This window comes from Alosa sapidissima, chromosome 17, assembly GCF_018492685.1.
Source record: "Alosa sapidissima isolate fAloSap1 chromosome 17, fAloSap1.pri, whole genome shotgun sequence".
Taxonomy (NCBI): Eukaryota; Metazoa; Chordata; class Actinopteri; order Clupeiformes; family Clupeidae; genus Alosa; species Alosa sapidissima.
In genome coordinates, this window is record NC_055973.1 from 17,413,783 (window position 1) to 17,439,310 (window position 25,528).

General features: G+C 40.6%; 2 protein-coding genes across 3 annotated transcripts; one reads left to right on the top strand and one right to left on the bottom strand.

Moving 5' to 3' along the window:
- Positions 1-721: 721 nt before the first annotated feature.
- LOC121688993 (myelin-associated glycoprotein-like) lies at positions 722-23,758 on the bottom strand. 2 transcript variants are annotated; one of them, XR_006024745.1, is made up of 9 exons: positions 23,620-23,758; positions 23,443-23,519; positions 22,962-23,309; positions 22,386-22,688; positions 22,012-22,272; positions 21,825-21,918; positions 21,446-21,500; positions 19,114-21,267; positions 722-732 (listed from the first exon to the last, which is right to left on the bottom strand). XR_006024745.1 is itself a non-coding variant. In XM_042068937.1 (8 exons), the coding sequence occupies exons 2-8, from the start codon at positions 23,486-23,488 to the stop codon at positions 21,106-21,108; spliced, it is 1,269 nt and encodes a 422-aa protein (XP_041924871.1). In that variant the 5' UTR covers positions 23,489-23,519; positions 23,620-23,758; the 3' UTR covers positions 18,271-21,105. The 2 variants fall into 2 exon arrangements, 1 of the variants encoding a protein (XP_041924871.1); XM_042068937.1 differs by lacking the exon at positions 722-732 and having other exon boundaries at positions 18,271-21,267.
- On the top strand, positions 10,344-13,068 carry fzd8a (frizzled class receptor 8a). Its single transcript, XM_042068936.1, has one exon. It carries the CDS (start codon positions 10,778-10,780, stop codon positions 12,512-12,514), a length of 1,737 nt encoding a protein of 578 aa, XP_041924870.1. The 5' UTR covers positions 10,344-10,777; the 3' UTR covers positions 12,515-13,068.
- Positions 23,759-25,528: the final 1,770 nt, after the last annotated feature.

A 25,528-nucleotide genomic window follows, 5' to 3' on the forward strand; every position in this document is an offset into this window, starting at 1 on the left:
CAATACAATGAGAGGGGTGGCTACACAACTCAAAGTACACAATCAACAGGCAAGCTCTGTGTTGAATTCAACTGAGATTGTGTATCCTGCTGTCTTCTCTACTACTGTCATTGGTCCTTGTATGGTACCATAATTCAATGTATGGTACCTCGCAAAGATTAGAGATAGAGATGATACCATGTGTAAATATATTATGTTTGCAATACATATGTTTTAAATGAGAAAACTTTCAAAACTGATTTGGGAGGGGACAGTGGAGGGGCTGTGTGTTTGCATGACCACAAATACTCCAGCACTGTGTTGATCCTGGCAGGGACTATATCTAATTTTAAAGTGGCATATAAATTACAAGCTTGGAGAGCATTACAAAAATCCCCTCATGTATTTATGTTGGCACTGCATGAGATTATATGACATCACTCTGTTAAAAAGACATTTTTAGGCTTGATTAATGACACTGTAATAGGCACCTAAAACTGTAGACAACACAAAGCCAGCACTTACCAAACACATTTACTGAATAGCTTGTTCCTATAGATACAGTCCGTAAAATGATATATTGTATTTATATTCATTCAACTTTTCTGATTTGTGAGCTAAGAAAAGCACTAGTCACTTATCCATTCTCATTATTAATATTCTGTTTTTCATCATTGCATTGGAAGGCTGTGGAACACATGATAGTTTCTGAATATGTAGCCATTGATTGGTTAAATGATTGACACGACGGTCCTCTGTGTCAGCACAGAGATAACACCCTGGAACATCTGCAGATTATGCAGTGCAGTACCTCAGCAAATCACCTGTGAGTGCAGATAGCCATCTAATTGGTGTTTGCCATTTAGTCTACTCTTTACCTCCTTTGGCCAGATAAGATCTGCCATATGCTGAGAGTGAAACCTCCATTGATACAATCAGCCCCCAAATAAAACAAAGAGCCCCACACAGCTCTCACCACCCAATCTCATTTTGCTAATGCCACACAGTGCGTAAACATGCAACGCCCCACACCGTTATGCAAATTCAATTGGTCCAATTATCATTTGCCAAATTAAAGAGAGGTCTGTCACGAGAATGGCTTTCATCCCCTGGAGCTGTTGTAGAACCTGGGCCTTTTTATTCCTTCATTCTTTTGACATTCTAAAAAGCGAGAGAACACACTCAGAGCTCAGAGAGAACACTGACCTCAGTTCCATGGTTTGGGATCAATCCCTCCTCTGTTTTCAGCACCAAAGAGACATCACTGGATATAATTCTACATGAATAAGACAAAGCGAGTGAGGTTGGGACAGGAGTGCACTCTTGATATTTGAATTGTAGATATTTAGACTATAAATATTTAATCATTTAAAAAATAATTTAAAAAACAAACCCCCATCCTCAAGTTGCACAGAGAGCATTAAAAACTGCAGAAAAATATGTGTACTCTCCAGGACAATGAGTCAGCGCAGCTCTCCAAGTCCAGGCAACAAGCACACTTACCACTCATGGATAGAGACCGACAGAACATCATTACTTCACCCTACATGACATACACAAATACAAACAATACCCTGGCCCACTCATACATGCAGTACTACACAGAGACATGCCATCATATTACTATCATTACCATATTATTATTAGATTTGCATATATTTGCTGTAATTTAGATTATTTTGAGAAACATATTTGACATGTCTAATAAACTATTTTAAATATTAAAGATGCTTTGTGTGTTCCTGAATATATATGAATAATTCTCGGTGCATAAATAAGAAAACTCAAGTGTGTAGTGCATTTCTTTTCTTGTGAAATCAGGTTAATGTAGTTAACCATCATGAACACACTGCACCTTTGGACTGAGATGGTGTTATCCCAAAGTCAAGGTTTATGTTTATGTGCTTGGGACCAAAGGTCAGTAACAGCGTTCAGAGGCCGTAAAACTGCTGAGGTTTTAGCAGTCCTGATTTCAGGAATCTCTCTTTCTCTCTCTCTCTCTCTCTCTCTCTCTCTCTCTCTCTCTCTCTCTCTCTGTCTCTCTCTCTCTCTTTCTCCCTCTCTCTCCCTCTGTACACAAACAATTGCAGGTACACTGAGCCCAGAGGCATTGCTAGACACAGACCTGAGGCAAAGCCCCCATTACTCACATCACACAATATATTTCTTGCAATACAATGTGCTATATAAACTCCTTTTGAGTAGGCCACTATTGCATGCTGAAACTTGAACAACTACTTGTAAAGGTAAAATGGCCAAAAAAGATACTTCACATACACACATTGCTGTGTGCATTGCTGCAGTGCACCGGATACAACATACACATGTGCATACTGATTCACACTGCAACATGTGCACCTTAGCTGGTATTTTGAGTTAAACTACGCTGGTTTGACATTGTGGATTAGGGGGAAATATATCCTTTTCCTGTTATTATCCACGAATACAGGAGCTTGTTCAAACTCAAATGTGAAAGTTTACTGGGGCATGGCAGATCCATACAGAGGGTAGAGACACAGTCAGGGTTTCCGTTGTCCGGTAATTGCCGGACATTGGCCGAAAAAAAAAATGTAATGTCCAATAAAATTAAATCTCTCCGGTCAAATTGGCCGATTGAAATAGGCTAATAATCCAGTCCTCCTAACACAATTTTAATTAGAGAATAAGCATAAAATGTAGGCCTATACTAAAGCAAGAATACGTTCTTTGGCTATGTTTTAAAGGAACAGGCTCTGAAAGTGGGTTTGAAAGTTATTAAACAACATGCGCATGCTGCGTTTCAAATAGGAAGCGCACGCTTAAAACATCTAATAAACAATAAGCGAATGAGTGAGACGGTTCAAACATGGCCAGGCCCAGGCAGAGTAGCCTTAAAAGTTTTTTTCAGAGGCCAGACGCGATGGATGATGATAAATTGGTAACGCCTGAAGCCTCAGATGTGTCGGGCGTATCTGTCGGATTCAGTGATGTTGGAAGTGGAGTTGCATGGGGTGCGGCCGCACCAAGACACTTGTCATTCTCCGTGTAGACAGACCCATGGCTACACTGGACATGTAACTGTGTTTTGTTCCCAAAGAATGCTTTCTCTGTCTATGATCTGCAGGGTTAGGGCTTCCTCGATGAGGAGATTGCTGGTCCACGGATAATTTGCGGCACAATCAAATGGTATCATTGAACTGCGGACTGAAAGAAAAAGAAACTAAATATTTTCCAGAATAGGAAATATTTCTTAATTTTGTTATCAAATAAAGAGGCATAGCATTGGTTAGTGGTGTGAGCGCTCATTCAATATGTGTGCGCATCTGAGCGAGTGATACTGTTTAACCACTGGAGATAACGTGGGTAGCAGCAACAAAAAACGTAGCCTATTTAAAACAACGAACAAAGCGAATAGACCTCTCCGGAATAAGTCCCGCCTCCGTAACTTCCGTATCCATCCAACTTCCGGGCGTCGAATGTCTATGGGAAATAGCATGGCGTTTCGAAATATCATACCGGTAAAACATCTGTAGGTGGCGAAGTAGAAAAAAATGGTGGGCCGATTGGCCTACACACTTCTGCCATCTAGTTTCCACTGGGTTTTTTGATTGTCGGTGCCGTTAAAGTAAAGTGGGGGAGTCGCACGCTTCAGACGCCGCGACTCCCCCAGTCAAGGTTGCATAGCAACGGCAATGTTTCATAGTTTGTCTTCACCGAAATGGAGTTCGTGACACCAGAGCCTGTCTACGGAGATGGCACTAACCCTGCGTGAAATCATCATGTTTGATAGGTTGTTAATACATTCTGAAAACGTTACTGTTCTGATCAAGGTCATGCAAAATAAATCTATCGACTCAATACAATTCAGCCTCTGATTCCTAGTCTGCATATCATTATCTGTTATTTGTGAAAAAAAATCTAATCTCGTCATGTCTTTAGTGTCTTCGTCGGCAATTTCTTTCTTTTTCAAATATCTCAATAACAGCCAACAAACTCGCACAGTCAAACCAAAGTTAAGTCATGTTGAAAAGAGGCTGAACCTTGCAAACGATTTACATTTATAGACCACTGAAACCACGCATGAATCACACATGAAAATGACCATCACGTTAGGTTGTGACTGGGTTGTGAGCAAGATCTAACGCCCTCCTCCGCCCGCGTACATCGGAACTAGCTCCCAGTTAGCATTAATAATCGTTTACTACTTAAACGGCACCGACAATCAAAAAATCCAGTGGAAACTAGATGGCAGAAGTGTGTAGGCCAATCGGCCCACCAGCTTTTTCTACTTTGTCACCTACAGAGTTTGACAGTTACGATCTTTCGAAACGCCATGTTATTTCCCATAGACATTTGACGACCGGAAGTTGGATGGATACGGAGGTCTATTGTTGCTGTCCATGAAAACAGCATAGAGACTGGCTAGATCTTAGCATGTTTAAGTCAGGCTAATGAACATGTTGCATTCTGCAGCCTGATTATGTCATTCTTTAAGCTACATAGCCTGTCTCCAGTTTTCCTCAACTTGACTCATTAAGAAGCGATAATAGGATATTTGACCGGCATATCATCAAAAGGTCTAGCCTGACGAGCCAGACCCACATTAAAATGTAGGGTCTGGGCACTCACCGTTCGCAGTGCTCAGTCCGAGGGGCGGGATAATCGGTTATCTTTCAATTTCTCTCTGCACGCAATAGGACAGCGCTATGAGTCCCATGCGTTTCCCACCAGCGGAGCTAGTTTGCTAGTTCAAACTTTTGCCAACTTAATAAAAGCTTAACTCGTGTCACACTGTTCGCCAACAGCAACATTATCTTATTTGTTTTCAAGTAGCAGGGAATTCAAGCCAAACCGTTGCAACTCTGCCATCAATCATTACTAACGACTCTATACAGATTTGATTGGCCTGATAGAAGTTTAATTTTTCGAGCTCACAAGCCAACGGAGAGTTGCTAGACTAGCCCTGGCAGCAAATTTTATTTGTCTAGATTTCTCGGCTACAAAAGGTCCGGAAAACCTTTGACCGGCACCATTTTTTTCAAACGGAAACTCTTGGCTTTCCCACGGTTAAAGTCATTCTAAAATCTCTGGCAGTAACTAAACTAAAACCAATTCATTCATATCAGACTATTGCAGTTCCTCTGTCCCAGTAGACTAAGTGGAATTGCTTCATCAGAGTCTGGCAATTCACAAATCCCCTGCAGTATTAAGTCTGCGACACAGTTACGTACACATATCCATGTAATGTAGGTAAATGTGCCATTCGTTATCCAGTGAGCTGTGTGTATAATTCAGCTGGTGTCAGGAACCATCCACAAGCCTGCCAATCTTTATACAAAGACGTGGCGGAATGATTAGAAACACCAGTAAAGAAATGTTGATGCCCACAGGAATAAGGAAAAAAGGCAAGGGTGGGGGGTAGAAAATGTGTTTGTGTGTGTGTGTTTGTGTGTGTGTGTGTGTGTGTGTGTGTGTGTGTGTGTGTTTGTGGTGTGTGTGTGTGTGTGTGGAGAAGTCACTTCTGCTACCTCAGCTGAGTCACAGGTCAACCCAAAGGTCCTCATACTATAAGCATGGAGAGGGCAGCCCAGTTCTCCTTCATAGGTCTGCATGCCCACAGCAGTGTCAGTTTCTCTTCAGATGTTCTCTCGGCCGACTTCAAACAGAGCGCGCTCCGAATCGGCATCAGTGCCACGTCATACACCACGCAGCCTGTCATCCTCCATGAACCTGCAATGGAAATGAATAAGTAAGCTGCTCTTACCCACTTTTACACACTCACCCCCCCATATAAATAAACATGTCTTAATCCGGCTGCTAACAAGCTCAGGAGGTGCACAGGGTGGCATGCTGGAGGAGACACGGTATGGCAGCGCAAGAGTTTGACAGGATGGCTGCCCGCCCAACTCCCTGCCTGGAACATCCAAAATGTCAGAATTCTATCATGATGATGTAGCCTTCCAACTGTCCTGTGCTGCCATTTTTACATGCTCTCTCTCTCTCTCTCTCTCTCTCTCTCTCTCTCTCTCTCTCTCTCTCTCTCTGAGAATCCGTTGAGAGAGAGACATGGTATGGGTATAGCATGGGCATGGCCATAGTATAGAATGAACCTCAACTGAAAAAGTCTTGAGTTGTTAGACTGTGTTGCTGTTCCCCATGCACATCAGTGTGACGCTGAAAGACATGACATCTAAATAAGCATCTAACTCAGCCTAGCCCAGGGCAGGCATCTCAGTGACCTCTGACACGCTCAGAAGCTCAGAAGATGGCTGGGATGAAGAGAGGGGTCCCACAGCTCCTGTGTGGAATTGGCTGTTGGCCTTTATGTCAGCAGTAGGCTACTTGGTAAAGTGAGTAGAATATTGTAAGAGGAATACACCTTGAGGGGAATTTTTTTTACCTTATTACAAGATTTTGTTAACAAGGTTACAAGATTTGTTACAAGTTTCTTTTTTTACATTTCAGTCTGAAAACTTTAAACGGTTTAAATTTTTTTAAAAAACTACTAATGTAGTGAATTTAAAATATAACAAATATTCTCGAGGACCACAATGAAAATAAGCCTCAAGGCTAAATTATGTTTTCATCCTCAGTGATTTTTAATGTGTATAATCTCTGTACTGTGGAGTCAGTTTGAAAATCATTAAATAAACTCAATCAAATAATCAATCAATCAGTCAATAATATTTCAATACAAAACCATTAACTCCACATTCTGACGTTTTGAAATGTTTTGTTAGACATTACAAAAATACAGGGGCTCTAGATCACCCAGTTAACTCTGCTCTATGTGGTTTTTTTTATCTGCAGAAAAACAATTAGAATGGGTACAAGGTTTGTTTAATCCAATTTTGTCTATACCCTAGCTGCTCAGTCATATTAATCTTGTATAGTATGGTGAAATGTCCCTCCCATATCTTAGGAGCCTACTGACTGTGCCCTCAGTTAGCAGACAGACACAGTCTAGTGCTAAACTAAAGGCCTACACACACGGCCGGCAACACAACAGCGATTTATGCCTGGCGACTGGCAATATTGAATAGAATCTATTAAAGTGAATGGGGCAACGCATACGGCAAGTGGAATGACGGCCGTCACATTGCTCTAATCGGCCCCTTTCTATTTTTCAGGGTGATTTTGATACGTCATAATAGTAAACAGCTGTCTGGTCAGTGTATCTCCACTGAATCAATGGGTGATCACGTCGCCAGTAGTGTGTGTAAAAGCAATTAACAGAATTCCACTGTCGTGTTTGACTGTCACATCGCCGGCCGTGTGTGGTGAGCATATGACTCAAGTGCTTAAGAAAGGTGATGAACAGCAGCATTACACCTGTCAGTGGCGTCAAATGTCAACAGGTTCAGGACAAAACATCGGGGGCTGGACTCGCTGGGGGTTGGAACCCAACCTTAATAATTTTGTGTTCACAGAAATATGATCTTTTACAAAGCTCTTCCTGAACGGAAAAGAAAAGCTTTAATTCTCATACACCTGCTTTAATGCTGAAAACTCTCAGAGTCTGTAGTGCAGTAACAGTCCATAACATTTTAAGACTATGTCATGTTCTGTCTAACGAAAGAAAGAACAACAGAGAGAGAGAGAGAGAGAGAGAGAGAGAGAGAGAGAGGGAGGGAAAGATGGTGGAATGGAAGGGAGGAAGAGAAACCAACACTCCATTTCCTTGGCCTGTCACTCCCCAGCAGTGGACTGAGTAGAGGGGCCGGCACTGTTTGTCAAGGTAATGAGGCGAAGGTGAGGTAATTCATGGGGTGCGTGCTCTGTCACCTCAGGGTACCACAGGGGAGGGCCTGGCACAGGGTATCCACTGGGAGATGGGGGTGCCTGAACTGTAGCCCAGCCCCCCAACATGAAACTGATTAGTAGCCAAGCCCAAAGCAAACAGACCCAGATGGACCGAGAGAAGGTGGAGGGGTGGCTGAGTTGAAGAGGGGATTGGGAACTTGCCCTCCCCCCTCCTCCCCTAAGAAGAGCTTGTGTAGAGAACAAACATGGTAAATTAACTCGTAAACACAACACGTATCTGCCACCAGTCTGTTAATTGACTTAGTTGCCGGCTCAAGGGAGAAACAGCCAACCCCCTCTCTGAAATTTACCATGGTGGTGGTTGTCTTTTTGATTTGATTTTGATCGTTTTGATTGTTTGGCAATGCTGACAGAGTAACAGCAAAATACAAAACCACTGACAAGCAACAACTCACAGCTCATGGAGGTTAAACTACACATTTGACCGTAGGTAAATAGTGTATCGACAGACCTGCCCTGGCAGTCTTTCTTCACATGCTCCCCTGTCACTCAGTAACCCCACCCTGAGGCATAAATCAGGAGTAAGTGCATGAGTTTGCTGTGAATCATTACCTGTCTCTCAGACTAAGGGAGTCAGTGTGGTGGACTATTTATATTTTACATCCCCTCTCTCTCTCTCTCTCCCCCTCTCACTGTGTTTGTGTGTATGTGTGTGTGTGTGTGTGTGTGTGTGTGTGTGTGTGTGTGTGTGTGTGTGTGTGTGTGTGTGTTTGTGTGTGGGTATGAGCGAGACACCGAATATTAACTAAAGAACAAAAGCAAAGATACTATCACAAACACTAATTGGCACAAGGTATTGCTCTGACTAGCCAAACTTGCCTTAATTGAAAGGCACACATATGTAATGTCAGACCTCATACCATTCAATCCAATTGCATTGTGTGCCCTCTCAATAAACACAATTTGAATGGTTCGCATACAAACTAGAAGGTTCATTAGCTATTCTGTATTGTTACATTAGTTTACTTTGTGGGGAGGTCATTACAGAAGATGTGCTCTCCTAAACAAACTGTTTGTTCCTCCATTACACATTTATAGAGGTTTATTATTTGCTTTTTTCATTAATTGCCTCAGTTTTATTAGAAATGCTATTAGTTGTAGACCTAGACTTGTAAACTATGTGAGATATATTGCTCATGATCGACCCACTGACCAGCTGAAACAAACATCCAGATTTACAACGAATACAAAATATAGGTATAGGCCTACTTTAAAAAATTGCAATTAGTCTTAAAAAATAATTAAAAAAAACATAACACCACTGAATACTCGACCTCAAATGCTGCCTGTATATGTTTTCCTTGCCACATACACAGTCCGTGGTAATTTGAAAATTAACTTTGGAACAGATGCACTAATTCCATTTCTAGGCTCTTAGAACAGGAATGTAGGGATGATGTGTAATTCAACCCTCCTTTGGAGGGAGGCTTGTGGAGGTTTTACTGGGGTTGAAAAGCAGACTGAGGGAGCTGGGGGTGAATGGCTCAACAATTCAACAGTTGGACTCTGAGGCTAAGGCCTATCTCTGTGTTAATCAATATGGGGAGCGGTAACAGAGATGACCAGTATGAGCTATGCTGATATTTATCTGCTGATTTTATTACAAGCTTCAGTCTGGACACCTGTTTGTCCTTGGCTGGTTCCCCCGAGAATCTGGCTTTGAGTATGACAAAAGATTTGGATTGGTTTCTAAACAAATATGTCCTCTTTTTAAAACATATAGGAATAAATAACACAACTTGTTTACAGGCTAAGATGTGTAATTAATGCAAAAATTACAATGTTATGCTGAGTTGCACAATTAAGTGTCAAATGTAGTTATCACTAGGTTTCCTAACGTTGACACTGTTTATCCAGTGGTATTTCAGAAAAGCAAAATCTGTATTTTCCACTGACCATGGAGGACACTGTTGGGGGTGGAGGTAGGTTGTCACAGTGGCCCTGTTTTACAAACTGCTGGGCTTGTTCTGAGTACTCAAGTAATTACGCCCCCTGCGTGAGACCTATGCAGAGGTGCTAAACGAAACATCAGCACCTCAATTAAAAAAATAAACACTCCATTCGGCGTGGAAGACAACCCCCTGGAAGTCCTATCAAACGCAAATTAACCGGCAAAATAGGAAGCGCTCGTAACAAATTATGTAGGAAAAGTAGAATGTAGCCATTTTAACACCACATGTCAAGCGAACTGATATAGCCTTATTCGTGCAATTGGTTAACTTAATTTCATAAAACTGATTCCAAAACAAGATACCTATTTTACAAATCTGAGAAAATTCAAGATTGGGGTAGGCAATTGTTGTAGGCCTATATGCCGACTGAGTTTAAAAACACATATTTGCACAGGATAATTACTGATAAACGATTGTTATTTAGTTTAACAAGTCCCTGAGCAACGCTGACAAAGACCGAAATAGAGTACCATAAGGAAACTTGATTGACTTGTCCCAATGTTCCGCCCCTGCTGTTCACTGATTAGACCATCCAGCGCGGGGGTGTGACTCTGCAGCCTGCCGTATAAATATGCAAAGCGCCCCATCAGCCGCACGGATTTGTATGGGAAGACGCGTAGTTAATACACGCAACAAATGTAGATTGCGTATTTTAGCGGGAGAGGCAGTTAACTTCAAAACTTCCACCCGTTTTCAAAGACAGCAAACGAGTGAATCCCCTTAAAGCGTGAGGCAAGGCAGCTGTTTCCTGGGTGCTGTGGATTACGCCGCGAACAAGGAGAATAGCCGGTGCTCGGATTCATTCTCATATCCTCAGCCATTTTGACTGCACGCCTAAGGGCTATTTTTCTTCTCCGCTCCTCCTCTGTACGTGTACACGGTTTGCAAATTGGTTGCAACTCCGTGCCAAATAAGTGCGGTGAGATGGATTCGCTTTTCAATATTTAATTGGACAGCGTTATACCGAGACAAGCGGCCAGACGTGGAGGACTTGAACGCAGTTGTTTTGTCAACAGAGGAGAGACCTTATTATCTGAATAAGGATGGCGTGCTACCTGTTGGGAATTTACCTGCTACTTGCTTTCGGTATTTTGCAAAGCTCGAGTGGTACCACTGCAAAGGAGATTACGTGTCAAGAAATATCTGTACCTTTGTGTAAAGGAATAGGATATAACTACACGTATATGCCAAACCAGTTCAACCATGACACTCAAGACGAAGCGGGCTTGGAGGTCCACCAGTTTTGGCCTCTCGTAGAAATACAGTGTTCACCGGATCTCAAATTCTTCCTCTGCAGCATGTACACTCCTATTTGCCTAGAGGACTACAAGAAACCGCTACCGCCTTGCCGGAGTGTCTGCGAGAGGGCAAGGGCAGGCTGCGCGCCGCTGATGAGGCAGTACGGCTTCCCGTGGCCAGACCGCATGAGATGCGACCTGCTACCGGTGCAAGGGACTCCAGACACTCTTTGTATGGACTATAACAGAACTGACTCCACCACTGTTTCTCCAGTTCTTTCAAAGCCTACCAATTATCCAGGTAAGACGTATAATCCTAACAAAAACAATAGTCGCCGACCCAGCAAGCCCAAACCCCCGGGATCACCCTGCGAACCGGGCTGCCAGTGCCGTACACCCATGGTGCCGGTTATTAGCGATCGACATCCGCTTTACAATCGTGTCAAGACTGGACAGACACTGAACTGCGCAATGCCCTGCCACAACCCCTATTTCACCCAAGACGAGAGAACGTTCACGGCGTTCTGGATTGGACTGTGGTCTGTGTTGTGTTTCATATCCACGTTTGCAACAGTAGCCACTTTTTTAATCGACATGGAAAGATTTAAGTATCCGGAGAGGCCAATCATATTTCTCTCTGCCTGCTACATGTTTGTCTCCATCGGTTACATTGTTCGACTAATCGCAGGACATGAAAAGGTGGCGTGCAACCGGGAGTATGACGTGGAACACATACATTACGAGACAACTGGCCCTGCGCTTTGCACTGTTGTGTTTCTTTTGATATACTTTTTCGGGATGGCCAGTTCAATCTGGTGGGTGATATTGTCGCTCACATGGTTCCTGGCGGCCGGCATGAAGTGGGGGAATGAGGCCATTGCAAGTTACTCACAGTATTTTCACCTGGCTGCTTGGTTAATCCCCAGCATGAAATCCATTGCAGTTTTGGCTCTTAGTTCAGTGGACGGTGACCCAGTAGCAGGGATATGCTATGTGGGCAATCAGAATTTAGACAATCTCAGGGGCTTTGTTTTGGCACCCTTGGTCATTTATTTATTTATTGGCACAATGTTCCTTTTGGCAGGGTTTGTGTCACTGTTCAGAATCCGCAGTGTCATCAAACAAGGTGGCACAAAAACGGACAAACTGGAGAAGCTGATGATCCGAATAGGCATCTTTACAGTGCTCTACACTGTACCTGCCACCATTATAGTTGCGTGCTATTTTTATGAGCAGCACAACCGACAGAGTTGGGAAATCAGCCACAATTGTTGCTTAATGGAGCAGGACCTTAAAAAGCCGGACTATGCCGTCTTTATGCTGAAGTACTTTATGTGCCTTTTAGTGGGTATCACGTCTGGCGTATGGATTTGGTCTGGAAAGACGCTGGAGTCCTGGCGGACTTTTTGTACGCGCTGCTGCTGGGGGAGCAAAGGAACCAGTGGCTCAATGTACAGCGACGTAAGCACAGGATTAACTTGGAGGTCGGGCACTGCAAGCTCAGTGTCTTGCCCCAAGCAGATGCCATTGTCGCAGGTTTAACATAACGGGCTGCTAATTGTTGTGGAGATAGCCCATTCGCCTGTCTCTGACATTTGCATACAAATTAACTATTGCTGGTTTTCCATAAGAACGCGTTTGGGGGACTGGTTTTACAGATGGATGCTACCTGGCATGACCACTACTTAATTCCAATCCACTAACATCCCTGACAGGCTACAATCAGTTTCTGGTCAACTGAACTGAGAGTAGGCTAACCGCCTCGCTGCAAATCATTCAGAATGGTTTGCTCTCCAAAAGTGCATACTGCAAAGTGAAACTTTTGTAATGTTAAAGTTGTACCACGGTGTCAGGTAGTTCAGAGTACCTTTCACAACAACTTCGAATATCAAAGATGGTTTCAAAATAAGCCTTAATGTCATAGCGCCCAAATATAATACGGGTTATTAATGTTTTTAAAGGATAAAGTGTATTTATGTAATGTACAAATGTGTAAATTCTGTACAAAAGGAGATTTATAAAATATTGTAAATTTGTACAAATGTAGATGTCACTTTGAAAGCCAATATGACCTTTATTTTGTCAATAAAACTATTCCAAAAAATATTGTATATCTGAATTCTTCTTAAGTCTGCCGACACCTCAACACCCCCCCCCCCCCCCCCCTCACAACCATAGGCTATTCAGTAGTAGGCTAATAATGAGTACTCTGTGGTTCCTTGCGGTCACCGTGTTGAGGATGCTTGCAAAGGATGCTTTTGTGATGCTCTCTAAAAAGGAACCCTTTTTAACTATCCGACGCGTAATTAAAGGCAGCGAGCTTGCGTTGGAGAATCTCCATAATTGTTGAACTCTTAACGTGCTTGCCTAGTGGCTTGCTACTTAATTTACTAAAAGAGGGCCAAATGAATGGGGTTTAAATGCAGAGAACGGGCTCTTTTCATCTGCGGAAACTTTGATCTTTCTTTTCGAGCCAAGAATAAAGGTGACATGAAGATAAAAACGTTTTTCGTTTTTTTTTTTTTCCTAGTGTCCAATTCTCAACCGTTGTGCTTTGATGGACGTTGCTGAATTTTAGGTCTTGGGGGGCCTCACTTACTGTTACAAGCACGAGAAGAATTTTGGGAGCATTGCATCAATGTCTTTTCAGCAGCAGTTGTCTTATATGAATGATAGACCTACAGGTTAAGACTAAATTGAATGGCTGTCCACAGGTGGTCTACTTAATTATCCCTGCAGAACTGCTGTGGTGAACACATTAATTAGAAAACTTTCTCCTAACATTTTGGCTACATCAATGCATTCGTTTTATCTGTAGAAGTTCATCAATATAACCTATACTCTCATCACGGTCAACAATTAACTTTTTTTTTTCTTTTTTTTTTTGCACAGCCAGGTAAAAAACAACAAAGTGTATTATTTATTTAAGTTACATTGTCATGGAAAATGCCAATCACATGTAGGGCCTACTCGTTAGCCTACATCTGTCCCTGTGCATTCCAAATTTAGTTTTGTTTACTTCACATAGGCCTTGTCAACATTAGTACACAACTGTCTAGAACTCAATTGGACTAAGACACAAGGGAAACACGAACACTATAGGGCTATATAATCCCAAAATAGTTAAAAGGATCAACTTCGATAGAAAATTGACAGTGAATAATCTGCTCAATTTTGTAATTATCAGCGTGAACTGGCCGTCTTATGTAACATTAATCTCCATAACATGGCACACTGCCTACAGGGTGCCAGGTCAAAATGGCTTTGGACTTTTGCGGATTGCGAAAAGAACGTGTTGAAAACACTGAAGTGCCAAAAGTATTTCTGAGTCCGAAAAGGTATAATCATACCATGTTGTGAGTGGACTTGCATGGTTTTGAATCCTTGTTTTTGCAGTCTACCATGATCCCTTACTTGCTTTGATAAATTTGACAATCTTGTGTCTTAAACATTTATGTTCGTCAAAACAGACTATTTTTAGACCCATAAACGCATTTGCAAACTGTTTTGCCGAAGCAAAGCTGTTATTTATTGCATAACGCATATCAATACATACTATGTCACTGCAACTGGTCGAACATACATTGTACCTGACCTGCAACTGAGGAGAGGCCATCTTCATCCCAAAATGGTCCCGTTGGATGTCTCAGGTATTGGACTTTGTCTCGGCCGGACCATCATTTCAAAAATATGTAAACAGTGCACCCTAGTGGTAAGTACACCAAAGTGTTCAGTGGCAGTATCCATTATTCCAAACACTTTCAGAACATGACGTTTGTATTATGTAGAAGAGATGTGAGTTGTTTCTCCCCAGACAGTCCTCCAGAAATTAACATTCAATTAGAATTATGGGGCATATCCTAACTGCTGATGTATACAGCCTATAGGGCTATCAAAATTCCCTTTCATGGACCAGAACCTATCCCCAAGGTCAGATGACTTGTTAACACTACTGTTCAGACTAGGCTACTAGGTAGTAAGGTGTGGTATGGTCTTCACCACTTTAGGCTTGTCTGACATAGAAGTTTCACATTTTTTTGTTTAATGTTTTTTGAGTGTGTGTGTGTGTGTGTGTGTGTGTGTGTGTCTTTTCAGGTCAAACACTGATCCAATAATTTACTTCAAATATATATATATATATATATTTTATTACCTTTTATGATCTGATTGTGCAATGCTTTTTTAATATCTAGGTTTTTTGTTTTTATGTTTTCTCACTGTTTAAACCATCAATCTGCAAAGGACTTTAGCTTGCTAAACAACTTGTTAAATTGTTAACAATACAATTGCATTGGTATGAAAACAATTTCATACTTAATCCAACATATGACAGAGAAATTGGTGTCTACTTGTTTTTTTGAGGTTATGGGGTAGTCCTGCATATGAAGTGAGATTTAATCTCAAACATCCACATATCCTATAAATAGTATGACAAATAATCATCTAATCGTCATCAATCATTTCATATCTTCAAATTACCACTTTTGATCAAAGTACACATCATCATATCCTATTGCGAAACAATTGAAAATATTTCACGTTTTGACTAACTTTCTCAAACATATCGTCCATGCTTTTAAAGAAAGGATGTTCTTACCAGTTAATAGCAAGAGTGAAAGATCTCCTATTTATCACCACAAACATATTCAGATAGTATTGCTTATGATGAGAAATACGGTTTCACACCTTTTAAAGAGAAAAAATGGAAAGGATACAAAGAAATATGGATAATGTGTCACGCATTTCTGGGGAAATTAACTCTTTCAGGCACACATTGCATTATATACTATGTGATGCATATGAATAAATATATTTAATACAGACACACAGCAGAGACTTCAACTAGACACAGACGTAGACTATTTTAAATGTGTACAGGACACAAATGACCCCCATTACCATTAGCCATTTAATCATATATCTTGCAAAGATAGCATGCTTTATTCTTTATGAAAGCATTGTGATGGGTGTTGTGTGCTGCTTGTGAATGGACTGACACACACTCTTAAGAAAGCCATTCACACTCATCTATTAGTCACTGTCTCCTCTGTTCATTCTCCACATACTGGGTATGTCAGTATTGAAATTACTTCTAGTGTTTGTCATTGTGTTCACATCAGTTGAGAATATTATTCATTAATAATGCTCAAATGTATCACATAAACAAGACTAAGAGTATCATATAAACATCAAGAGTATTATTCCGTAATAAATCACAAAAAATCTCCCTTACAACAACGGGTGAAGCTACGGAGCCCCTAAGGGGACATGAGCAAAACAAAATCTAAAGTTTAGTTTCATGTGCGCACGTGAAACTTTCAGGTGAGCACATGAAAGTTTCACGAGCACATGAAACTAAACTTTAGATTTTTTTTTGCTCATGTCCCCTTATAGGGGCTATGTATGGATCTGTAATAGGCTCATCAAGAAATAATGATGTGAAATGTTCACAACACAGTTGGCCCAGGACAGCAATGGCCACCAGAGGGCACTAGAGTAGACCATTTGTGGTTGGGTTGGCACATGTTTAGTTTTTCGTCCTGAGTGCCGAGCAGGGGCGCTGCTAAAATTTGGGCCCTATGACAGGCAATAGTTTTAATATAGGTCGAATATATAGTACTATAATGCTCTTGGGGGCGGGGGCGGGGGGGGGGGGGTGGTTGTTACTCGTCCTAACCACACCCCCAGTGGTGTTGAGTGATACAAAATGATTCCCAGATGAAAATGTTTTCTTGTGTGTTTGCTTATAGTAATGTATGCTATGTAGGTATACAATGAGAAATGGAACGTTTCATTACTGGTGGTGTCAGCAATTTCACTCTGTCCTGTAAGTAAATGTAGAAAAGCTTGTCACCAGACGCGCTTATTATTTTCTAGATTCTGACTGCATTTTTTTTTATCACAGACAGTAGGTTTCACAAAAATATATGTTGAAAGACTGCAGATATTTTAGATTGATCTGATCAGAGGATGTACTATCTTATCTAATTGACAATTGTTTTGAACAATGCAATCTTGTTCAATTGGTGATTTGATGTCAGGTGTTGGTATACTTGAGCGGTCATAGCCTTCTGTCATAAGTACTGGACTCACAAATGTTAGCAAGAGAGATAAGAGTGTCTATTTATGTGCACAGACATCCATAATAAAACAGAGCAGTAGAACGGTCCAAAAAGGTGCGGAATAAAAGGGGTGATATACCTGTGCAATACATCTTATTTGGTGAAATATGAATATAAGAAACATTATATATCTATATATGGTTAAATTGTTTTGTCGCCATTATATCTAATTAATTCAGTTTAATCTGGCTTTTGGCACTACTTGGCGGCACCATCAAAGAAAGGTAAAAAAGAAAATTGAACAGAAAATTGACCATTTATTATTTTTAAAATGTTCCACATTATCGGTGCTTTTTACATTTCTTCATTGGTTAACCCTAGGATCTACTAAAAGGAATTACACATAGCTTGAATCTATATCATCTATATGTGCAAAGTAATTGCACATAAGCCTCAGATTATAAATCACAAATCGCATGGAATTTGTCATTCTTAATGGAATTGAGGAAAGGAAATGATTTCAGGAAATTACTTACTCAGAATAGGTTTATAGGACAAATGACAAAGACTTGGTTCCATTGTTTTTTACAACTGCCATGGTCATTACAGGTAATATTGGGTAAAGTAATGTGTACTATGTTGTGTTTATTTATGTTGTGTGTTATGTTGTGTGTAATTAGCTTGGCTTTGGATTGAATAGGTTATAATTTCAAAACACACTCTCTCTGTATCACAAAACACACCACAACCATAAAAAGACAATGTGTGGTAAACATGTCACTCTTTTAATTTGAATAGTTAATAATGTTGCTCTTTGTGGAAAAGCAACCCTGTTGGAGCTGGTTGGTGACCCAAGTAGAGGTTCAGGGACACGCCTCAATGCCATTGATGGTAACTGAAAAACTCCAATGACCAAGACCCTTGCGCACACTGTTCATCATCCTAACCCATAGTGGAAAGTCGATTTGCTTAAGAAATACAAAGCCTCTGTGATCATTACCGACAGAGGAGACTGCTGCTCAGAGAGACTGAATGGAGCTGAACTAATATTGGTAACTTCCATGGAAATTATGGAGATCCAGTGTGAGTGGTGTACCACATCACATGTTTTTACTTCTGATAAGAACAACATACTGCTCAGCAGAAAGCAACTCTTTTCAGGTGTGCATGATACATTTACCTTTATTCATTTAGCAGATGCTTTTATCCAAAGCGACTTACAGAAGGAGAATAACATTCAAGCTACAGTGCAGAGGAGACCTTAGAATTATTATATAATACTATTACTGGATAAGAGTGCCGACATGTCAAAGTGTGATAGGAGGAGAAAGTGATAGAAGAGAAGGAAGTGCATGGCACACTTATATCCCTGCTGGGCTTTCTAAGACCTGCAGCTGTAACAGGATGGATGGTCACTGTGGGTTGTGGTCATTCGTGGATGGTCAGAGTTCCTCACATTGTGTGAGGTGGAGGTGTATTCAACCAGTGATGTGTCTTAAAACTAGAAAGGATAGTTCAAGTGATCAATTGTAACTGTGTGAAGTCATCCAAAACATGAATTTACAAACACCCATCCTTCTACACTATAGGGACCATTTCAGGTGTCCTGGATTCCTACATCCCTGCTGGGACATTCATGACCTTAACATGTAACAGTATAAAGTTGCTGGGTTATTAATGAGAGGACCTTTGATGTGAAGGTGTATGGAGACAGCAGTCATGGTGTGGCTTCTGACTTATCACCTGAGCTTGTGCACTAATGCTCAGTTGATTTATAGTGATGTCTCCTCGCTGTTACTCACTTAATTACATTAATTCAGCAAATGAAATAAACATATTTCAAGAACTACTCAGGAGATATCATATCTTTACTTTATGTCTTTACAAAATGTGGGTGAATACTGTTGGTTAATTCAAGTCAAGTCACTTTATTTCTATACCACATTTAAGAACAACTTGTGATATATACCAAAGTGCTTTCCAAGGTTTAAGATAATTAAACATATATTAAAATGAACCACTGATAGAAGTTGAGAGAATAAAATATTTCAAAACTAACCAAAAACAAAAGAAAGCAACTTCTCATCTCATCACCACAGATAACATACTTCAAAGTAGATATTCAGCCTTTCAGAAATGACAGGTATGTCTATGTACAATTGTTTGATCCACTAGTGGCATCACTAGCTAACTGTACTTCACTACTTCAGTATGTTTTCACATTCATGTGTTTTCAAATAGCCCTGCAAGCGAATTCACTGGCAAATGGATTGCTCTCAGAAGAAGCACATTTTGGGTGTGGGTGTGGAATGGTCATATTTTTATTGATTGTAAACAATAATGATGAAAATGTTTACGAGCCATTATTTTTACAGTGAGCACTTGATAGAACATAAGGGCAACGGGATACTTGTAACTTTTGACATTGTCTAGAATTTGTGTGCTCATTGCCACTGAACTAAATGAATGTCAACTCTTACTAGCTTAATAAAATATGTAAACCTAATTAACCATGGGCCAAAATTGCATTGCATTGAAGACAAATAAATTGATTTTATATTTCAAGATACTGCCCTCCCGTGGTCTGTCATGGCTACTACAGGCATTTTACACATTTAATTTTTTCCCACCCTCTCTTCCCCCATATATGTACATAAATATATGCCACCTAATTTAAAGACAAAGGCTCCGAAAATAAACTTAAAAGAAATGCCACCTAGCCTCTAAACAAAAAATGTTGGCCAGATTTGTCTCTGTCTCTTTCTTTTTTACCAGCATATATACATGGCTACCAACATTGTTGGTGCAGCAAATTTGTTCCTTTTTCTCCATGTTTTTCTTTGTGCTATATTAATATTATTATTATTATTATTTATCATAGAGATAATGCATATTACACAATAACAACTGGATGTGAATATCTATTATCATTTTCCTTCCTGCCCAAAACATCTGAGGGGGGGCTATGAAATCTGCGGGCGGGCCGAATTTGGCCCCTGTGCCGTATCTTTGACACCCCTGCTCTACAAAGTCACAAACGTTTGTGCACTACCTCACTAAGACAAGCCTGCAACAATGAACAAAGCATTCTTTGGTGACACCTCAATACATCTGTATTTGCATTGCAAGTATAGACCCCTTCAATGTTTGTAATCATCTAGAGCCTAGGTTGGGTGTACGCGCAGCATGGGGTCAGAAAAATTGTGCAGCTAATAAACCAGCATGTTGAGCTGTCAAGGCATGCACTGTCACTGTCAAGGGCCGCAAACCGCGAATCTTAGCGATTGTCTGCCTGATCCTGAGCTGAAAGCAAAATGGGAAAGACGTAAACGTTACCAAGTGGCCAGATATTTATTAGCCCGATATACGGCTATCTGGTTGACAAGCCCAGCGTGGATACATGCAAAACAGTAGTAAATGGGTGAGTGTGTGTGTGGTGTGTGGTGTGTGTTTGTGCTTGAGTTTGTGTGTGTGTGTGTGCCTTATATATGTGTTTGTGTATATGTGCCATAATTTGAAACTTTGTGTGTCTGACTCAACTACACAACAATATTAGGGGGTCTTGTGGCTGAACTTACATCACATAAGGGGTAAGTTGACCCATCTGAGAAAACAATTAAGTAAATTTAAATTACGATTAAAAATTGTGAATATAAATAATACATTTTTACCAACATTATTTCCATGTTATTAGTCAGTATTTAGTAATTAAGTCTCACCATGAGATTGTATTGGTATTCATAAAATAAATACTACAACTGATGTGTCTACAAATTTGAAACCTCCATGTCAACTTACCCCCAAGGCTCTGGTTCAACTTTCCCCACAACCATGCATCATATTGGGAAAAGTGCTCAGTCTAGCAGCCTAGAGCTACCCTAGCTATAGTAATATTAAGATTCAGTACATGCAAATTAAATTTAGGGTCATGAGAAAAATTGTGAATAGTTTCTGAGATACAGGTGCTGGATCAACATACTCAACTTACACTACCGTGGGTTTAGCTTACATTATAGGCTATGCAGACCACTAAAAAGGCATGCTATGCATCAAACAATTTTGTGTCAATGATCAGTGGTTGGCATAAATGGCATTATCCGTTTGTGACAAAAAATCACTGTTGTTTGCTTGGAACTGGTTGCAATACACACTGTCATGTGGCTCTGAGAGGCCTGCAGCTTTGTGGAGGGTCTCCTCTGTCACGTTGATGTAAATATCTGGGTCCACCACTCTCTGACAGATAGAACATTGACCAGATTTATGAAAAGCTACTAATGACCCTTACAGCAAAGCAAAACTTTAGTGGCAAAGTGATGATTGTCTGTGAATTGTTAACATTTTGTACAAAATCAGGCTAGATTAGATTTTATATTTATCTGACAGGCTGTAGATGAAGAGACACTGTACATACCCCCTTAAGATCAAGCTCCCTTCTGCATGGCTGCTGTGACTGTGGATTCTTATGTCTATAGGGTGTTCAGTGAACATGAATTAATGTTTTAAATCTAACCATGGTAGGAACAAAACTCTGATAGGATTGCAAAAACTAAAACATCTGGCAATGAGTCCGAGTGACAATGTTAAAAATAACTCTAATAAAACATGTCGCTGCTGTCGGATGGAAACCTTGTAACTTCATATTTGTTGTTGGGGTTTTTTTTGACAACACAATGTTGAAATATTTTCACAGTTTTTTTTTTTTCAATTTCCTGAACACTAATGTATTTGGAGATACAAGGTTTCCACCCGACAGCAGCGATAATGAGACTCATGAATACATAGAATCTTACCTGTGGCATAAGACAACAACAAGCAAACATAGGATAAATCCAGCACCAGCTATTAGCAGCCACCATCCTGGTTTCGAATGTGCACTGGCTGGCACTACAAAATGATAAATTACACACTAATCAACAACACTCCTCCAATAAATTCAGATATGACAGTGGCTATTAACCTAACTGGTCTAATACTCACTCTCTAGTTCCAGCCCTGAAGAGTTGGTTGCTCCAACTGAATTTCTTCCCTCACAGTAGTACACAACAGTGCCACTGTGAGTTACATTGAAAGTGAAATTCTGGGATGTCCAGTCCATTTCCTCCAGATAACCACTTGTGTTCCGGAACCATCTATAATTGTCTATAGGGGGCTTGGATACACCAAGGCAGGATAATGTGACGGGACTCCCGATTTCAAATTGTGAGGTGTTCAGTGACACAGAAAGATTCTTTGGTCCATCTGAAAGAAGGCAATATGAAAGACTGAAAGAGGAAATGGAAGTTGAGAGGGTTGCAGAAAATAATGGAAATAGCATACATTGGTTTCACATGTGTGAAGCTGAAAAACCTCACAATACACAGTAAGCAGCGCGGTCTCCCGGACGGGGGTGACGCCTTTATGGTGTGTCACCACACAGCTCACATTCAGGCCATCGTCCGAGCATGAGGGCATGAAACTCAGCACAGAGATGACTTCCAGAGTGCCATCTTCTTTTGTCCGCAGGATTTCCCTGCTGTGGTTGAGCTGTGGGCTCCATGTCAGAGTTGGGGGATCCTGGGGGCACAGGGCCTGGGAAGAGATCGTACAGGTCATACTAACCAGGACGCACTCCTGAATGGACTGCGGCAAGGTCAGGTGTGGTTTAGGGAGCACATCTGGAAGAAAAGGTGGAAGTTATACCTTACGTGCATTTCTGTTGTTGGTACAGGTAGATTTTTCCATGAACAGTATATTGCCTTTTAGAATATTAGGCTATGGGAAAAGTCTCAAGATTTGCAGAATCGCAAATTAGATTACAGACAGTACACAGGTATTATAAACATATTCAGAAACATTTGATAAAGCTTGTCCATTTCATTTAAGTACACATCACAAATAAAGACAATAAAGAGAGAATAAAGTCTTCCTGGAAACTAAATTTTTCATACCATTGACTTTGATCGAAACATACTCAGTAAAGGTTACTTTCACATTGCTCTCCAGTCGAAAGAAATATTTGTCCTCATAATCTTTTGTGAAACCATATAAAACTGAGGTGCAGTTCCGCTGGTTAAGGTCACCGAGTATCTCTCCCTGAAGTTTGTTTTGGCTTTTAGAAGAGTTGAACACATCAACACCGCCTTGAAACCACTGGGACCTTTTTCTCCACACCCCTGTGGCGGGACTTGTCACATCTGATTCCTTGGTGGTGAAGGAACATGGGATCAAAATGCAGGAGCCATGGATTGTTTCCAAGTTTGGAGGCATTTTGACAGAGTACTCTGAATATATAACAGCTGTAGCCAAAAGATGTAAGACCAGCATTTACTTGATACTTTTTATTTTTCATGGTCAATGGTCAATGAAAATATTGTGATGTCAATGAAGAAACAAATTGAGAATTATATAGTGAACATAAGACATACTCACATGAAAGAAAACATCCACACAAAATAAGTTCTCTGACCAGAATCATATCTCAGTGATATTGTTTGCAATAGAAACACCTTGAAAAGCAAATTATATTGTATGTTGAGTTCATTTTTGTATACTTCCTGAATACCCAGTTACAGCATCAAACTATAGTCATGACTATTGTCTCCTTACCTGATCTGTTGACAGCTGTACAGTCAAACAAATTCTGACAAAAATAAACTTAACAGCACAAGCATATCAATGCTGACTGGAAACAACATAATTCTTTAGACATACTCGATTGGTTGAGAAGCAGAGACAGGAAGACGCTCTCACTTCCTCAGTGAACAACTGCCCCTGAAAGACATAGTGCCAGTAGCCTAAAATAAACCTATCTGCTGATAGTGATGAAATGGTGAAAGGGGCATGCAAACAATTGATCTGCATATTTGACATATTTTCAACAACAGGCCAATATTATCTACAGTGTTAAAAATGAGCTAATGGTGTTTTGGGTTAATGCATGGGTAAATGTGCCCTGTTCCTCAACACCATACTTTCACTGCAGATGAACCTTCACACATTGACACTGCCTTCTTTTTTTTTTCTGCCAATGCATCAGTGCTGAAAGGTCACTCGCAGCAAAGGTTCGTCACAGCAAAAGTTCTCAAGGCTCAAATGGTCTCAGCCCTACCTTCTCACTACAAAATAGATGCTTCCAGTGAAATACATTAATTGTGTTTCAGGAAGTGATTTGAAATGAAACAGTGAAACAATGATGTTAAATATTCCCAAACCTAGGTTAATTCAGAGCCTGTTTTGTGTATACTTAGGCTATAATAGAATAAATCACACACCATCATTAAAACTTGTCTCTTACCACGACAGGTTGTTGTCAGCATGGTCGTGTCATCCATATAGGCTCAGAAGCCCATTCAACTACAAACCGTAAACCAGAATAAACAGCAGAGCTTACCGAACACAAAGGTGTAATGCAATCCCCTGTAGGCCTACAATAAGACATTGCAGAGTAGGCCTAATCCTAATGAAATGTTAGCAAATTTCTATATTGTCTCCAACTTTAGGCTTTAAGTGTCTTAAAACTGAGCTGTGCTTAAATACCTATATATCTGTAAATATTAAAATCAGAGGATATACAGCTCATGGCTAAGAGTTTGTCTATGTAGCCATAATTTTCATTTTCACAAAATGCACAAAATGTACTGTATTTAAGTGTCTTAAAAAAGGACAGGCGAATTATGAGTTCTGTCCAACATTGATGGTAGGTTTAGAAAAAAAAGTCAGCACATTTTAATCATATCGCAATAATACCAATAACCGTGATCATTTTGGTCATGTTTTTTCATCAAATGTTCATACATCTCTAGTGGCTGGTAAAAAAGTTGAGTGGCTGGTAGATTTTGGAATCCTCCAGCCACAATGGTAGGTGGAAAAAATATTTTATTTCCATCCCTGATACATACGTACACTCATACACACATTCATATTTGTAAGTCTCAATCTGTCCATTTCTTTCCACAAAACTCGCCAGAGGTCATCAGGGGTTATTTTTATTTTTTTTCTACCGGGGGGGCATGCCCCCGGACCCCCTAGAATTACTGAGCTACTACCTTTTTCAGGTGGGTAGGGCGGCCCTTTTCATGTCTGTGCCCAGGGGCGCAGAGGCTCATAATCCTCCCATGCCACAGGGTAAAAACACTGGTTGTCTAAATCCCTAAATCAGGGATTATACATAGCAAAAGAGTCAGGGAACAGACATTTTTTAAATTAGCTTTAGGGAAAAATGTAACGCACACGCACTATGACTTCACAAAATCTCACTCCAGCCAAACACCCAAAGTTGGCAACCCTGCTGTAGCTACTTAGTTAGCCACAATTATAGCATTAGCTAATGCCATTGTTTGTCTGGGTGACCATTCGTCTGAATTATATGGCTTGATGGTAGGCTATTTTGGGCCGACGTTGATGTAATCGTTTCCTGCCAGGACTTTTACGGGCTTTTCACAAATCACGGAAGAAACGTCGACACAGTGGTATAGTAGCAGATGCAGAGGCAAGTGTTATTTAAATAAACTCCTTA

What these genes read in the sequence shown, in the direction of transcription:
- fzd8a (XM_042068936.1), top strand. Translation starts at nt 10,778, where the DNA reads ATGGCGTGCTACCTGTTGGGAATTTACCTGCTACTTGCTTTCGGTATT.
- LOC121688993 (XM_042068937.1), bottom strand. Translation starts at nt 23,488, where the DNA reads ATGATTCTGGTCAGAGAACTTATTTTGTGTGGATGTTTTCTTTCAT. An exon ending in GTGTGGATGTTTTCTTTCAT is followed by an intron (nt 23,310 to 23,442) that starts GTGAGTATGTCT and finishes TTTTGGCTACAG; the next exon opens with CTGTTATATATTCAGAGTAC. An exon ending in GGGAGCTTGATCTTAAGGGG is followed by an intron (nt 21,268 to 21,445) that starts GTATGTACAGTG and finishes TCTATCTGTCAG; the next exon opens with AGAGTGGTGGACCCAGATAT.